At 52.1% G+C, this 13,716-nt stretch overlaps 2 protein-coding genes across 4 annotated transcripts in view; one reads left to right on the forward strand and one right to left on the reverse strand.

The window, feature by feature from the left end:
* ARL6IP4 (ADP ribosylation factor like GTPase 6 interacting protein 4) overlaps positions 1 to 13,716 on the forward strand; it is a 124,869-nt gene that overhangs the window by 79,426 nt on the left and 31,727 nt on the right. The window lies entirely within an intron of this gene.
* Positions 1 to 13,716, reverse strand: part of ABCB9 (ATP binding cassette subfamily B member 9) — a 39,577-nt gene that overhangs the window by 9,208 nt on the left and 16,653 nt on the right. Inside the window, exons 3-8 of one of the 2 annotated variants that reach the window (XM_050747912.1) lie at positions 13,560 to 13,676; positions 12,405 to 12,610; positions 9,835 to 10,032; positions 7,954 to 8,082; positions 5,633 to 5,821; positions 4,934 to 5,107 (exon numbers count right to left, since the gene is read on the reverse strand). In XM_050747912.1, coding sequence (XP_050603869.1) covers positions 4,934 to 5,107; positions 5,633 to 5,821; positions 7,954 to 8,082; positions 9,835 to 10,032; positions 12,405 to 12,610; positions 13,560 to 13,676 — 1,013 coding nt within the window. Of the gene's footprint in view, positions 1 to 4,933; positions 5,108 to 5,632; positions 5,822 to 7,953; positions 8,083 to 9,834; positions 10,033 to 12,404; positions 12,611 to 13,559; positions 13,691 to 13,716 lie in introns of both variants that reach the window. The other variant, XM_050747911.1, reaches the window with a different exon arrangement.

The raw sequence follows: 13,716 nt of genomic DNA on the forward strand, positions 1-13,716 counted from the left end.
AGCAGTCTCAGGCCTGAAACCTGATCAGGGCCCAGTGACTACACTGAGCTGCTTCTCTTCTTCCCCAACAGCGACTCCTGCCTGTACCCACAAGCCCTCACCCTCCCCTAATCAGCAAACGGGGCCTGCTACATTTGCTGCTCTGGGATAAGCCAAGTTCCCTGACCTCCAAGAGAAAGCTCACTGGCCATCCCTGTCCTGGAAAAAAAGAAAGAAGAATAGAGTATAGAATGTTGCTCTGAATGAGTTTGCCCATCTCAGGAAGCAAGAGGCCACAGCAGGGCTCCAGGTCACAGACTGCCCAGGCGGTGGTCCCTTCCCCTCTAAGAGAACAATTTAAAGGAGCTATCATCTCTAGATTCCAATTTCAGGAACCTGGGCCTGCAAAAATAATAGTATGGCCAGGCTTGGTGGCTTATGCCTGTAATCCCAGCACTTAGGGAGGCAGAGGCAGGAGAACTTCTTTAGTCTAGGGGTTCAAGACCAGCTTGGGCAACACAGCAAGACCCCATATCTACAAAATGAAAAAAAACATAGTATGGAAGATATCATTGCAACATGGTAAGTAGCAAAAAATAACTAGTTAATTAATTAAATTAAAATAGAAACAATCTAGGTGTCCATAAGTGGGGATTGGTTAAATAGTGACAGCGCATCCTTAAAACTGAATTGCAGGCCGGGCGCGGTGGCTCAAGCCTGTAATCCCAGCACTTTGGGAGGCCGAGATGGGCGGATCACGAGGTCAGGAGATCGAGACCATCCTGGCTAACACGGTGAAACCCCGTCTCTACTAAAAAATACAAAAAACTAGCCGGGTATGGTGGCGGGTGCCTGTAGTCCCAGCTACTTGGGAGGCTGAGGCAGGAGAATGGCGTGAACCCGGGAGGCGGAGCTTGCAGTGAGCTGAGATCCGGCCATTGCACTCCAGCCTGGGCGGCAGAGCGAGACTCCGTCTCAAAAAAAAAAAAAAAACTGAATTGCAATAGGTACATATACACAGCATGATTCTATTTTTGTTTAAAAAAATTATCAGCATGTGCCTTCACATACTGATATATTTCTATAAAGATAGGAAACACACTGAAAAGGGTATTTACTAAACTGTTAACACTGGTTACCTCCATGTGTTGGAACTCAAAAGGTAAGGTAGAGGGGGACACTCATGACTTAGTTACAAGATTCATAATAACTATGAGAATATGATTTGCTTGTAGCATTTTATTGTTTTATGTTTACGGAAATTAACATTTTTAAATTTAAATTTAGAGGCCAGGCATGGTGGTTCACATCTGTAACCCCAGCACTTTGGGAGGCTAAGGTGGGAGGATGGCTTGAGCCCAGGAGTTTGAGATCAGCCTGGGCAACATAGTGAGAGCCCGTCTCAATAATTTAAAAATTGGCCAGGTGTGCACAGTGGTTCATGCCCATAATCCTAGCACTTTGGGAGGCCAAGGTGGGAAGATCATCTGAGGTCAAGAGTTCCAGACTAGCCCGACCAACATGGAGAAACCCCGTCTCTACTAAAAACACAAAATTAGCCAGGTGTGGTGGCACATGCCTGTAATCCCAGCTACTCGGGAGGATGCGGCAGGAGAATCGCTTGAACCCATGAGGCAGAGGTTGTGGTGAGTGGAGATCGTGCCATTGTACTCTGGCCTAGGCAACAAGAGCAAAACTCCATCTTGGAAAAAAAAAAAAAGTTGACCAGATGTGGTGGTGTGCACCTATAGTCCCTCAGGAGGCTGATGTGCTGATGTGGGAGGACTGCTGGAGCCCAGGAGGTCGTGGCTACAGTGAACCATGATCACACCACCAAATTCCAGCCTGGGTGACAGAGCGAGGTCCTATCTCAAAAAGTACATAAATAGGCCAGGCACCATAGCTTACTCCCAGCACTTTGGGAGGCTGAGGTGTGCGTATCACTTGAGGTCAGGAGTTCGAGACCAGCCTGGCCAACATGGTAAAACCTTGTCTCTACTAAAAATACAAAAAATTAGCCAGGTGTGGTGGTATGTGCCTGTAGTCCCAGCTACTTGGGAGGCTAAGGCAGGAGAATTGCTTGAACCCAGGAGGAAGAGGTTGCAGTGAGCCGAGATCACGCCACAGCACTCCAGCCTGGGCCACAGAACGAGACTCCATCTTAAAAAAAAAAAAGAAAGCAAAAGTACATAAATAAATAATTAAGAGAGGCTATTCATGAAGAAGGAAAACCAAATGGCCAATAAATATATGAAAAGGTGTTTAATATCTTCGGTAATCAGGAAAACGCAAAAAACCACAATAAGCTACCACTACATTCTCACCAGTTAGCAAAAATTCAGGACTGATAATGCTAGGTGTCTGAGAATTGAAGCGTGGTACCTATTGCAAAGTGTGAACAGCTCTACCCAGGGGCCTCTTCTAAAAGTTGGGTGAGCAGCAGCCTGGTGGCCCCCCACTTGGCACCACTTCACAACAATCTACCTCTGGTTACATGCACATGGTGTGGGCAGATTTCACAACCCATGGCCCTCACCACCATCTAGAACTTGGCTAGGAGTTCTGGAATCTCTGTGCCAACACCCAGGCTTTCACATAATTTATATTGATGATGTAAATGGTGCTCCCTTAATAGTTTATATTTCTTGGACAGTGCACAACCTGAGCAACCATCCAGGGCATCCCTGCTCTTAGGCCAGCACAGGGACAGGTGTTACGGTTCCTTTCCTGAAAGGATTACTAAAAACTATACAGTCATGAATAGCCTATTTTGAGTACTGGAGATGACCTAAATGTGGAACAGCTGACACTCTCCTTCACTGCTGGTAGAATGTAAATTGTAAAATATAAATTGGTATAACCACCTGGGGATAGCTGTTGTGGCAGAAACTACTGCAGCTGGGGATGTACATCCACTACCACCAAGCTTTCTACTCTTAGGATTATACCTTGGGAGAACATACTCATGTACACCAGAGAACATAGACAAAATTGTCCATATCCCACATTGGTATTTTTGGTAATGGTAAAACAAAACAAAACAAAACAAAACTGAAAAACAGGCCAGGTACAGAGGCTCACACCTGTCATCTCAGCACTTTGGGAGGCTAAGGCAGGAGGATCACTTGAGGCCAGGTGTTTGAGATCAGCCTGGGCAACATGGTGAGACCATATGTCTACAAAAAAAATAAAATTAGCTGGGCATGGTGGCATGTGCCTGCAGTCCCAGCTACTTGGGAGGTTGAGGTGGGAGGATGGCTTGAGCACAGGACTCTGAGGCTGCAGTGAGTTGTGACTGTGCCACTGCACTCCAGCCTGGGCAACAGAGGGAGACCCTGTCTCAAAAAAATAAAAATAGGCCAGGCGTGGTGGCTCATGCCTGTAATCTCAGCACTTTGGGAGGCCGAGGAGTGTGGATCACGAGGTCAGGAGATTGAGACCATCCTGGCTAACATGGCGAAACCCCGTCTCCACTAAAAATACAAAAAATTAGCCAGGCGTTACGGCGGGCACCTGTGGTCCCAGCTACTCAGGAGGCTGAGGCAGGAGAATGGCTTGAACCCGGGAGGCAGAGCTTGCAGTGAGCCGAGATCATGCCACTGCACTCCAGCCTGGGTGACAGAGCGAGACTCCATCTCAAAAAAAAAAAAAAAAAATAATAACTAAATAAATAAAATAAAATAAAATAAAATAAAATATAAAGGGAAACAACCCAGCCAGGTGTGGTGGCTCATGCCTGCAATCCCAGCACTTTGGGAGGCCAAGGCAGGCTGATCACCTAAGTTCAAGGGTTTGAGACCAGCCTGGGAAACACGGTGAAACCCTGTCTGTATTAAAAATACAAAAATTAGTCAGGCATGGTGGCGCACTCCTATAATCCCAGCTAGTAGGGAGGCTGAGATAGGAGAATAGCTTGAACCCGGGAGCGCAGAGGCTGTAGTGAGCTGAGACTGCACCACTGCACTCCAGCTTGGGCAACAGAGCAAGACTCCATCTCAAAAAAAAAAAAAAAAAAAAAGGGAAGCAACCCAAATATCCAGCATGCATAAATAATTGTGATAGACATTTGTACAGTGGGCTACCACCCAGCAATGAAAATGAACGAACTCTGTCCCCAGCCTCAACCTGGATGACTCACAATGTCGAGTGGGAGACACAAGACACAAGCTAGTCCACACACCAATCAGGATTCTACCCAGATGAAGTTCCGAGCAGGCAGCACAGAGCTCTGCTGTTCGAGGGTGCACACAGAGATGGCAGAACCAGGGAAAAGCAAGAACATGAAGACTCTAAAAGTCAAGACATTACTTCTTGGGGGAAGAGAAGGGACACATGGCAGGGGGAGGAGGAGGCTTCTGGAGTGCCAGAATGTTCTATTTCTTTTTTTTTTTTTCCTTGAGACAGAGTCTCATTCTGTTGCCCAGACTGCAGTGCAGTGGCCCAATCTCAGCTCATTGCAACCTCTACCTCCTGGGTTCAAGTGACTCTCGTGCCTCAACCTCCCGAGTAGCTGAGATTATAGGCATGTGCCACCACACCCGGCTAATTTTTCTATTTTTAGTAGAGATGGGGTTTCGCCATGTTGGCCAGGCTGGTCTTGAACTCTCGAGCTCAAGCAATCCACCTGCCTCGGCCTCCCAAAGTGCTGGGATTACAGGTGTGGGCCATCACACCTGCCCTTTCTTTCTTTTTTAATAGAGACGGAGTCTCACTATGTTGTCCAGGCTGGCCTCAAGGAATCCTCCAGCCTCAGCTTCCCAAAGTGCTGGGATTACAGGTGTGAGCCACTGCACCCGGCCAAGAATGTTCTGTTTCTCTAGGAGGGCGCTGTAATTGGTGATCATTCTTTGAACTGTCCATTTATCTTTAGTGCCCTCTTCTGCACCTGTTACAGCTCACAAGAAAGACAGACGCAGAAAGGGCAGAGGAGTGCGGCCCAGGCCCATCCACATACCACACGGTGCAAGTACTTGTGGTCGTAGGCGCTGATGGGCTTGCCGTCCAGCAGCACGCGGCCTCCCTCCAGGGGGTAGAAGTTCTCTAGGATGTTGACGCAGGAGCTCTTCCCACTGCCCGAGGGCCCCACCAGGGCCGTCACCTTGCCGGGGCACAGGCTGAAGGAGACATTCTGCAAAGAACACACAGGCACAGTGTGGGGTCATTGGCTCAGGTCCCAGGACTGGATGCCCTGGCCTTCAACACAGGTGGGTGCCCTTCCCAGACCACCCCATGTGCCTCTGCCTCGCTTGGACACTGCTGGCCCCTAAACGTTCTCCTTTCTAGGACACTAGGACTTGGAAGCACCTTTAGATTTGCTGTTTCCTCTGTCTGGAATGTTCTCTCTGAAGGGAGCCCCCTGATGAGGTCTCACCTCAAATGTCACCTCCTCCGAGAACCCCTTCTTGACTGTTATCACCATTCCCATGGACCATCCCTACCACAGCACCCTGATCTATTTTCTTTCTAGCACTTATTATCTGGAATCATTCTGTTAAGTATCTGTCTTCCCCAACTGGAGCCCAAAACTCCTGGAGGGCAAGGATCTTGCCTGACATATTCCCAGCTGCACTGCCACAGCCTGGAGTATAGGAGGTACGTGAGAAATGGGGTGACGGAAAGGCTGATTCTGGCAGGCCTCAAGCCGTGCCCTCACCTGCAGGACCTGGGTGTGGGGCCGAGTGCGGTAGGTGAAGGTCACGTTCTCAAAGTCCACCCGGCCCTCCAGGTGGTCGGGGGCCAAGCTGCCATCGTGCACCATGGTTGGCTGCCGGTCGATGAACTCGAACACCTTCTCAGCAGCCCCCACTCCCTGCATCAGGCCACTGTAGACGGAGCCCACGGACTGGGGAGAGGAGACACGCGTTCCTGTCCCACTGACACGCGACTCCTAGGACCCACCCCTGCTAGTAGAGAGATGAGGCGGGTACAGAGAAAGCAAAGAGTTCTGGTGGGGAGGTGCAGGAGGCCAGTGACCCCTCACTGTTGCATTAGATAACGACAGTTAGGGGAGGTGAGGACAGCAGCGTCACCAGCACTCTCCCAGCCATCCAGCCGAGTAGGTGCTATCATCCCGACAGGAGCAGATGGAAGCACAGGAACCGGCAGGGGTATGGCACAGCGGGAATCCAGCCTTGGTCTCTCAATTGCCATAACACAGCTTTTTTTTTTTTTTGAGATGGAGTCTCACTCTGTCGCCCAGGCTGGAGTGCACTGGTGCAATCTTGGCTCACTGCACCCTCCACCTCCCAAGTCAAGTGATTCTCCTGCCTCAGCCTCCAGAGTAGCTGGGATTACAGGTGCTCGCCACCACGCCCAGCTAGTATTTGTATTTTTAGTAAAGACAGGGTTTCACCATGTTGGCCAGGCTGGTCTCAAACTCCTGACCTCAGGTGATCCGCCCACCTCAGCCTCCCAGCATGCTGGGATTACAGGTGTGAGCCACTGTGCCCAGCCTGAAGGAAAGCTTCTTTACTGTCCCCTGAGGTTGGGGTCAGCAATATCCCTCAGTGGTTATCCAAATAAATGTTTAGCAATCAGCTACCTCTGGAAATACTTGGGAAAAGGTATTTCCCAGGTATTTATTTTCGTGAATGCTTTCACCTTTATTTCTCTCAGTATATTCATGATATTGATATTTTGTACATAACAAGGTTAAGTGACTTGTGTATGTTCTATGTAAAACAGAGACAGAACCAAGGCTAAAAAAGCACCTAGTCCAGCAACCAACTTGAGACGGGTCATAGGAAGTTCACCAACACCGTGAATAAGAATGACTTACTCCAGGGGGATTCAGAAAATGAAGTAATCAGAAGGCTTTTTTTTTTTTTTTTTTTTTTTTTTGAGACAGAGTCTCGCTCTGTCAGCCAGGCTGGTGTGCAGTGGCACGATCTCGGCTCTAACATACAGAGCATGCTTGGCCGGGTACAGTGGCCCACACCTGTAATCCCAGCACTTGGGAGGCTGAGGCAGGCGGATTCCTTGAGCTCAGAAGTTTGAGAGCAGCCTGGGCAACATGGCGCAACCCCATTTCTGCTGAAAATACAAAAAATTAACTGGGCATGGTGGTGGCTCATGCCTGTGGTCCCAGCTATTCGGGAGGCTGAGGTTGGAGAATCGCTTGAACTCAGGAGGCAGAAGTTGCAGTGAGCAAGATCGCACCACTGCACTCCAGCCTGGGCAACAGAGTGAGACCCTCCTCTCAAAAACATAAATACATAAAAGCAGAATGCTCAAGAAAATGGGCCGTTATTGTGATTATCTCTTTTTTTACTGATGAGGAAACTCAGGCACAGAGGGCTCAAGTAACTTGGCCCAGGTCACACAGCCTAGAAGTGGCAGAGCCAGGATTTGAATCCAGGCCCGTCTGTCTCCTGAGTTCAGGCTCTTAGGTGCTGAATGTCCTCACTGGTGATATGGGGGTGATATCAGCACCTGTGTCCTGTTACTATGAAGACAACAGCTGGTAGTAAACACTCAAAACCCCAGAGCTGGTCGGGCACGGGGCCCCAGCTACTGGGGAGGGTGAGGCAGGAGAACAGCTTGAAACCGGAGGCAGAGGTTGCAGTGAGCTGAGATTGTACCACTATACTCCAGCCTGGGGGACAGAGCAAGACTCTGTCTCAAAAAAAAAAAAAAAAATAGCTGGGTGTGGTGGCATGTTGGGTGTGGTAGCAGGTGCCTATAACCCCAGCTACTCAAGTGGCTAAGGTGGGAAGATCACTTGAGTCCAGTCTCGAACTCCTGACCTCAAGTGATTCGCCTGCCTCCGCCTCCCAAAGTTCTGGGATTCTAAGCGTGAGCCACCACGCCCTGCCTAGTATTATCATTCTTGACATGATCGTGCTGTCTCCCCTACTTACCTTAGGGAGAAATACCACATTGCTCAGAGCCCCCGGAGCCCCACCACCCCGTTAAGATTCCTCTTCCCCACACCCCTCCCTTCTCTCTGGATCCCTGGAAGCACTGGCCCCTCACCTCCATACAATCTCCCAGGACAAACTCGTAGATGATGAAGGCGATGAGGTTGCCGCTGGTCATCTGGCCCGAGATGACAAGGTGGCCCCCGTAGTAGAGGATGCTGACCTGGACCACCAGCAGTGTGAGCTGGGGCAGAGGGAGAGGGGATATGGGTCGGGGGGACTTTAGATCCCCCACTATCCCCCATTCCCTGCCCCATCCCAGGCTGCAGGGGGAGGTGAGGGCAGACTCAGCCACAAACTGAAATGCCAGCCATTGGCAGGGGTGCCTTCCAAGGCTTGTCACTCAGGCCCGCCCCTGCCCCGAGCATTTCCCTACAGAGGCCTCCAGCTGGAGCAGGCTGTGGGTTTGGCCACAGAACAAGGCTTTCTTTGTGAGTCCCTGGCACACACATGCCACCCCCAGGCTCCTCAGCTTGGCCACACGGGAGCTATTCATCCTCCTCATGGGGAAGAGCATGACTCGGAGAGGGCAAGTGCCCTGGCTAAGGTCACACAGCGAACTCTGTGTTTCCTCCCCCAGCGGGGTTCCGTGAAGAAGGGGCTGTGTTGGGGGCGCCCGTGCCTTCCTTCTGTGCCTGGGGGGCATCTGGGAAGGGAGTGGAGTCTGAGTACCCATGGCAGCCCACACCCAATCAGGGACTCCATCTGTCCTCCTCATGCCCAGCCAGAACTAGACTGCTGTCTGGACCACCGTGCCTTGGTGGAAGCTGCAAAGGCACCCCCTGCCGGCAGACAGATTGCTAAGAGGCTCGGCCGGCTGAGCTGGCCCCAGCCCCTCCTCTCTTCCTTGGCTGGTACTTTCAGGAGGTGGCAGCCCAGGAGGACCCAGATATCCTCTGTCCCCTGGCTCCCCTGTAGACCACCGACTCCCTCCTCCCTCTCACTCCAAACCCTCCTCATTCCTCCCCAGCTATGCCCTGACCTGCCCACCTCCCATGTGTGGCCAGTGGGGCAGTGACATGATCCAAGTGCTCCCCATCCTCCAAGGAGGGGCTGTGACTCACTCCCGGGAGTGTACCAGACACTGTCAGGAGTGTGTGTGGCTGTGACACGAGACCTGCCCGAAAGTGGCCTAGGGACCTGCTGACTCCCCACCTCAGCAAGGATGTTTCCCCAGCTGGGAAAAGAAAGCTCCCACCCTGCCACCCCACGCCAGGTGAGGGGGAGACAGGGGTGGCCTTGCATCCTGGAAAGATTCTCAGCCAGGCACAGTGGCTCATGCCTGTAATCCCAGCACTTTGGGAGGCTGACGCGGGTGGATAACCTGAGCTCAGGAGTTTGAGACCAGCCTGGCCAACACAGTGAAACCCTGTCTGTACCAAAAATACAAAAATTGGCCAGGCATGGTGGCGGGTGCCTGTGGTCCCAGCTATGCAAGAGGCTGAGGCAGGAGAATCGCTTGAACCCAGGAGGCGGAGGTTGCAGCAAGCTGAGATGACGCCACTGCACTCCAGCCTGGGTGACAGAGCGAGGCCCTGTCAAGAAAGAAAAGAAAAGAAAAGAAAAGAAAAGAAAGAGAGAGAAAGAAAAGAAAGAAGAGAGAGAGACAGAAAGAAAAAGAAAAAGAAAGAAAGAAAAAGAAAGAAAGAGAAAAGAAAGAAAGAAAGAGGAAAGAAAGAGAAAAGAAAGAAAGAAAAGAAAGAAAGAAAGAAAGAAAAGAAAGAAAGAAAGAAAGAAAAAGAAAGAAAGAAAAGAAAGAAAGAAAGAAAGAAAGAAAGAAAGAAAGAAAGAAAGAAAGAAAGAAAGAAAGAAAGAAAGAGAAAGATTTCTACCAGCTTGACACCAACACGCAGGGCTGAAGTCCTAGATCGAGGGCTTCCCCCATCTTTGCATCCCTTCCCTCCACAGCCAGAGCTGCCTGGCCAGGGGCACATACCCCGCTGCCCCAGACGTAGTACATGTAGGCGGCCGCCTCCTTCCTGTTCAGCTTGTACACCTGCTGCAGCTTCCGCAGGTACACCTCTGCCTCCTCCTCCTCGTTGGCGAAGCTCCGGACAGTCTTCATGGCGCTGATGGTCTCCTCGGCCGTGTTGCTTGCTCTGGCCAGGGCATTCTGGACCTCTTTGGAGAGCCTCTATGGACAGGAGGGGGACAAGAAGGAGAAGACCCCAAAATAGCCTCACTATGTACTGGAGCCCCCAGGCCTCTCTGGTTTTTTCCACCCTTCGCTGGCACCAGCTATATGCAAGAGGTTCCTGGGACAAAAAGACAAAATCTAGCCCTTTCTCCCCCATCTCTTTCTGGCTCAATTGGACACACTCAGATAGTCAACTCCAGAGAGGATTTTGGGGCGATGGTTTCAGTTCCTGAAGGATGGGGGGTGCTGATCATTAAGTCATCCCCAGTATTCAAAAGAGGTTATTCATGACCGGACAGTTTTTGGTAATCCTTTCAGAAAAGGGGCCTCAACACCTGACTCTGTGCTGGAAGAGCAGGGGATGCCTTGGACGGTTGTTCAGGTTGTACACTATACAAGAAACACAAACTATTAAAGGGGCACCATTTACATCATCAACATAAATTATGTTAGAGCCTGAGGGTTGACAAAGAGATTCCAGAACTCCCAGCCAAGTTCTAGATGGTGGCAGGGGCCATGGGTTGTGAAATCTGCCCACACCATGTGCATGTCACCACATGCAGAGCTGAAAAGTGGTCCCAAGTGTGCGGCCATCAGGCTGCTGTTCACCAGAGTCCTGGAAGAGGCCCCTGGGTGGAGTTGTTCACACTTTGCAGGAGTCACTATGCTGATTCTCAAGCCAGCCAGGAAGGCTGCCCTAGAGGCCAGGACAGGAGCATGCACTGGCATGTCCCATGGCCATGTGTCACACCCTGGCCACAGGAAGCATGCAGGGTGCCTGAGTCATGTCTGGCCACGGGCAGTGTGTGTGGCTTGTGGAGATGACTCACTGACTATACACAACACATTCGGGCATGGGGTGGAAAACCCACACAGAGCCTTCCTGAGGCCTCCCTTAGCTGAGCTCAAAGGCGGGGCCTGCAGTGCACACAGAGGTGGGGGCTGAGGGGGAGCTCCAGGGTTTCCTGCTCTGTACCAGGGGCTGGTGGGAAGACTGGAAGCAAGGGGTGGGGAGCAGCATGCCGGAAACGGCTCAGACTCTAAAGAATAGATTTACTTTCTCATCTCAGTGAGGACAGCAGGGAGGTTCGTGACCTGGAACTTCAGGTAGAGGTCCCTCCTGTGTGGCTGGAGAAGGCTGTGGGGAGTGGCCTCACCGGGGGCTGGGTGGGAGACGGCTTCCTTTGCTACCCTGGTCTCAGGTCACCAACACCAAAGACTCCAATGGAGCTGCGACAGTTACTTACCCGGCACCACCTGGAGGCCGTCATGCATCCGAGCCCCTGCTCAGAAGTACCCCGTGTGGGCCTAGGTGACTGTGAGGGGGTTGCCTGCACCTGTCACAGGGTCACAGCCCTGCCTGTCTGAACCCAGCCTGTCTGTCCCTTAGGGCTCGGGGGCACCCACCCATTTGGGAAGCTGAAGGAGGGTGAGGCCAAACCTGGCTCACGGGCCTAGCTCCGAAGCAGAAGCAGTGCTGTGGGGTGGCCAGAGGGGACAGCAGCCTGCCCATGACGGCATCACGGCAGGCCCGCACCATCCCCACATACACGCCAGGCACGTTCCAACCCAGGGCCTTTCCACTGGCTGTGCCCTCTGCTCAGCACATACCTCCCAAGACGCCCGCCTCCTTCAGACCCTTCTCAGCAAGACTTATTTAACTTGTATTTATTCATTCGTTTTAGAGACAGGGTCCTGTTCTGTCACCCAGGCTAGAGTATAGTGGCACAATCATAGCTCACTACAGCCTCGACCTCCTGGGCTTAGGCAATCCTCCACCTCAGCCTCCAAGGTAGCTGGGACCACAGGCATGTGCCACCAAACCCAGCTAATTACAAAAAAAAATTTTTTTTGTAGAGATGGGGTCTTGCTATATTGCCCAATCTTGTCTCGAACTCCTAGGTTCAAGTGGTCCTCATGCCTGTGTCTCCCAAAGTTCTGGGATTACAGGCATGACCCACCGGGCCCAGCCAGCAAGTAAAATTTAAAATTGCAACTACCCCCAATGCTCCCAATCCCTCTGCTCCTCACTTCGTATTTCTCCTTAGCACTGACCATCTTTTACTGTATTGTGGATTCTTATTCTTTGTGCTGTTGGTACCTAGTATCTGTCTCTGCCACTAGAATACAAGTTCCAGGAAGGCAAGGGCCTTGGCTGTTTCACTGATGTATCCCAGTGCCTGGGACATAGCAGATGCTCAATCATTATTTACTGAATGAGCAAACAAATGAATGAATGAATGCAAACACAGCCTCGAGACCAGTCCTTCACTAGCCCTTAGTGGCCCCCTGAGCCCCTGAGGGGCTATTTGGGGATGTTTGGGGGCTGCCAGGGTGCACAGCCCCCAGCAGGGTCGGGGCGGGCCTACCTTGTAGTACTTGCCGTAGATGTTGGACACCATCATGATGATGGGGAAGCCCATGAAGGTGACCAAGGAGAGCTGCCATGAGAGGCTGAACATGAAGACCACCACGCCCGTGACCTTGACCGTGTTCCGCAGAAAGACATTGATGTTCTGGGAGACCAGGTCGCTGACCATGGTGGTGTCCGAGGTCAGGCGGGAGATGAGGTCCCCTGGAACACAGGCGGCTCAGCTCCTGCCACAGCAACCCGGGCTTTGGGGGTGGCGGCGGGGGATGCTAAGGGGCCACTGAGACAGACACTGGGAAGCCGGGCCTCCCTACCTGTGGGCGGGGTTGGGAGGTGGGAGAGAAGAGCAGATACTCCTCGAGGGCTACTCTGAGCCAATCCCAGTAACCAGCATCTTGCTTAAGCTTCATGACATCCCGCTGCACAGCGGAGGAGGCTGGGGCTCAGAACAGGAGGGCCCCCGTAGTCACATGGCCCGTCTGTGACTGAGCCAGACTTCAAAGCCATGTCTCCTCCCTGTCACTGGCAGAGGGGGTAACTCCCCTTCCCTTCTAGAGAAATAACTTGGCTGGTGGCAGGCAAAAAGCACAGACACTTCTTACCTAAGTTGGACACTGTGCTAAGAGCTGTGTAAGGACCCCATGGGTGGCTACTATCCGTGTTCCCATTTTACAGACAAGAAAACAGAGGCTCAGAGAGGTGAAGTTCGCAAGTGGAGGCACCAGGGCTTGGACCCAGGCTGGTGTGTCTCAGCTTGGATCTTGGTGGATATTCTATCGTCTTTCCTGTTGTGGTCCCTGGCCCTCACCCGCTGACCCCCATAGGAGCGGAGTCTCTGCCGGCCACAGGGGTGGCTAGTCCTGGCCCTGGTGGTTTCCACGGGGCAATGGAAAGCAAGGCCTTGGCCCCTGCAGGGACCTCGGGTGGCCTGGCCAGGGCCCCACAGAGGCCGCAGCCCACACCAAAACCTCAGTGAGCAAGCCAGCTCCCAGGACACAGGCCAAGCCCAGGGTGTTCCCAGCCCGAACTAACAGCAGGAGGCGAAGGCAGAGGGCCGAGACCACCCACACGCCCATTTCATTCCTCAGAGCCAAGCAAGCCCACTGGGGTGGGGCCCAGCCCCCAGGACACCTAGGGCACTGGGAGGACCAACCTGTGCGATTCTCATCAAAGAAGCTTGTCTCCTGGGACACCAGTGAGCGGAAGAGACAGTTTCGAAGGCGAATGTTCAGTCTGGCAAATATGAGGGTAAAAATGCCGCCCCGAATACCTGCGGCAAATGAGCTAATTGCAGATAAGAGATGTTATAG

Source organism: Macaca thibetana, chromosome 11 (genome assembly GCF_024542745.1).
Source record: "Macaca thibetana thibetana isolate TM-01 chromosome 11, ASM2454274v1, whole genome shotgun sequence".
Lineage (NCBI taxonomy): Eukaryota > Metazoa > Chordata > Mammalia > Primates > Cercopithecidae > Macaca > Macaca thibetana.